At 49.0% G+C, this 3,135-nt stretch overlaps 1 protein-coding gene across 1 annotated transcript in view; it reads right to left on the reverse strand.

The window, feature by feature from the left end:
• DLG5 (discs large MAGUK scaffold protein 5) overlaps positions 1 to 3,135 on the reverse strand; it is a 191,815-nt gene that overhangs the window by 45,211 nt on the left and 143,469 nt on the right. The window contains exons 11-14 of the mRNA XM_045291700.1: positions 2,795 to 2,927; positions 2,247 to 2,374; positions 681 to 856; positions 268 to 371 (exon numbers count right to left, since the gene is read on the reverse strand). Coding sequence (XP_045147635.1) covers positions 268 to 371; positions 681 to 856; positions 2,247 to 2,374; positions 2,795 to 2,927 — 541 coding nt within the window. The remainder of the gene's footprint in view (positions 1 to 267; positions 372 to 680; positions 857 to 2,246; positions 2,375 to 2,794; positions 2,928 to 3,135) is intronic.

Genomic DNA, 3,135 nt, shown 5'->3' on the forward strand with positions numbered 1-3,135 from the left:
AGGAAACACATTAAAAAAGTCTTAAAGGTTATTTAACAGAGGTATCAATATAAGCGATTTTCATATTTTCCTCCCTAAATGTTTTCAGTATTTTCTAAAGGAAACATAAACATATAATGAGGGGTAAAATCAGTTTTAAATAATCACACGTGACAATGCCTAAGACCAAGAATATAAAAACGCAGTTTGGAACTTTCTCAAATTGCCCCCATGCCATTTAATTGCCTATTTGCAGAAGACAAACTTGGCCTCGTCCTTGACACTTACCGCAACGATCCTATCTCCCACAGCGAGAGACCCTTCTTTGGAGGCAGGGCTTCCGGGCACCACGGCAGCAGCATACACCCCGTTCTCCAGACTGATTCCACTGTCTGCAACCACAAGCAACAATAGCCATGGTGAGCCCCGCCCTGACCACCTCAGCTGTCCCATCTCATTTTGTTGATAATTCATAAAAGCCAGGTGCATCCTGTCCAAACATCCCTGTACCCTTAAGGGTCAGAGTAGCAAGGGCTAATGTATGTGTGAGCTATTGGACTGAATCAAACATTCAGACAAGTAAGATGCAGGACAGATGGTCTCTAACGAGGAAAGCACACAGGTATTTTAAGATATCAAGGCCTTATCCGGGGTAAGGATGTACTCCTAAAAAGAGCCCTGTCCATTTGGCAGCCTGCTACCTTTCTGTCCGCTCAGGTTAATGTGCAACGGCGTGACCACCTTGCTTCCCAGAGACTTCCTCCGCCGCACCACCATGTTGATGGCCCCGTCCCCATGGAGGAGGGCCTTCATGGCCTGCTTCTTGTCCTTGTTGATGAGGTCCACGTCATTGATCCTCAGCAGCCAGTCGTTGACCCTGAGGAGGGCAAAACTGCATTGGTCCCAGGCAGGTGTGAGACCGGCTGGCACATGCCTGCCACCTCCAGTCTCAGAAGGTTGGAAAGCAGGAGCCCACTGACACCTTCACAAAGACCTCTTCTTCCAGGCTGTGTCCTGTTTCAACCAACCATGGCCCTGAACTAGCCCCTATGAACCTCAGTATCCTCACCTGTAAAATGGGTAATAACTACATCTTAGGGGATTGTGAAGTGTAAACAAATTATTGATATTAAATGCTCAAAGTGGTACTTGACACATTTTTCTCCCAGTTGCCAAATGAGTCGATCCCAACTCATTACAACTCCATGCCTTTCTTCCAAAGCACCTTTGGGTGGGCTCAAACCTGCAACCTTCTGGTTTGCAGTTGAGCATATTTACACCACCCAGGAGTTCTTAGCAAACAGTAAATGCTTCATAGTTGTCTTATTATCACTGCTACCATGATTCATCCTCATAGAAATACCATATTATCCAGCAAAGACTCTACTTGATATATAACCAACCCCTGAAATAAGGAACACAGCACAAATAGATAGATGCACACCCATGTTCGTCGCAGCACTACTCACAATAGCAAGAAGAAAGAAATAACCCACAAATCCATCCGTGGCAGAATGGATAAACCTGGGTACGTACACACAATGGAATACTATGCACTGCTAAGGAATAATGATGAAACTGTGGAACACTTCGTGACAGGGATGGATCTAGAGGACGTTATACGGCGTGAAGTCAGTTAATTACAAACACTTACATATGTATTGGGAGAAAAAACACACCAAGAAACAGATTTTGAGGGTCACCAAGGGAAGTGAGGGTAGCTAGGTGTTAACTGGGGCGAAGAGAAAGACAAGGTCCTACAAGAGGGAGCTGAGGGGGGAGGGCTTGGATAAGGATGCCATGCGGAGGGGTGATGAGTTGTTCGGGGTGTTTAACGCAAAAACAACTAGGTGATATATCACCACCCACCTAATTCACAATAAAAAGTTTTTTTTTTAAAGCAGAGGGCGGGAGGAAGAAAGACAGAGAGGGAGGGAGGGAGGGGAGAGAGAGAGAAAGTAAGTAAGTGCAGGCACAACTTGGGAGTGTCTCAGACATGACCGGAGCACTTTTCTTGCCAGAGATACAGAAGACAGCATCCTGGGTGCCTGGAGAAAGTCGGACTCAGAGGCGACCAACAGGCAGAAGCTTCCTTTCCGAACGATATTAGTAATTGCACCTTCAGATTTCAGACAGGATCAGGCAGTGCCTCAGATTCCGGATGTACACACTTAACTGCTACCTGGCTCCCGCTGGGCCTGGGCCTGTTTGCACCAGGTTGAAGAGGCTCGTCTTCCCTCCAGGATCTCGGCCTCCTTGCCACATACCTTAGCCGACCATCAGCAATGCTCCCTTTGTCCACTTTAGTGACAAATATGCCACAGTCCCCTGGGAAACAGGGCTCATTCACGCCTTCTGCCATATCAAACCCAAGAGTCTTCAAGTCAACGTCCTCCTGTAAAGACAGCAGCAGCAGCACCTGTGACAACAGTGCTGAAGAACTCTGGGCTCCCAAACTGCACATGCTCACTCCAACAGGGATGGCAGTCCTGCTGCTGTGTCTAAGGGCACATGGCCCCCGACCGGGGACTCTACGGACTGGTATGATCTATCTCTTGGCCACTAAAGACATACAAACATCTGCCTTTGCTCTCATGCATTGTGCCAGCATCCATCATGTGATACAGGCCAGCAGCCGTTGCAACCCCACTAGGGTAAGTGTGAGGAAGAATGGATTCAGACCCCAAGACCAAAAGTAGAGGTGCCAAACCTGCACCCCGAAAACTGAGAGACACTGCAAGAAAGCCATGCTTCTAGGCCAAAGTCTGTACATTGGGGAGATTGTGGGGTGGGGGGGACTGCAAAAGCAGCGCACCGTCTCCCTCTCAAACTCAACAACTTCTGTTTCCCATTCCATGGAGTCCGTGTCGATGGCCGAGTCATGGGAGCTGTGGGCCAGCAGCTGCCGGAACCGGGCCTCCTTTCCCAACTGGGATTCCATCTGCTCCCTGTGAACAGAAAGAGCAAGACACACCTGTTCCGACCTCTTCACAGCTATAAGCCAGGCTGGCCACCCGAGTGCCACACAGGGTCCTTCCACTCAGACCTCATGCTGGTGCAGTCACGTGCTGCCAAGCTGGCCCTGACTGGCAGTGCCTGGTGCTGGGCCCTCCCTATGCTCAGTTCCAAATCGGGCTGCTATGAACCAAAGGGTTT

Source organism: Echinops telfairi, unplaced genomic scaffold (assembly GCF_000313985.2).
Source record: "Echinops telfairi isolate 266 unplaced genomic scaffold, ASM31398v2 ScPeMD7_70;HRSCAF=299, whole genome shotgun sequence".
Lineage (NCBI taxonomy): Eukaryota > Metazoa > Chordata > Mammalia > Afrosoricida > Tenrecidae > Echinops > Echinops telfairi.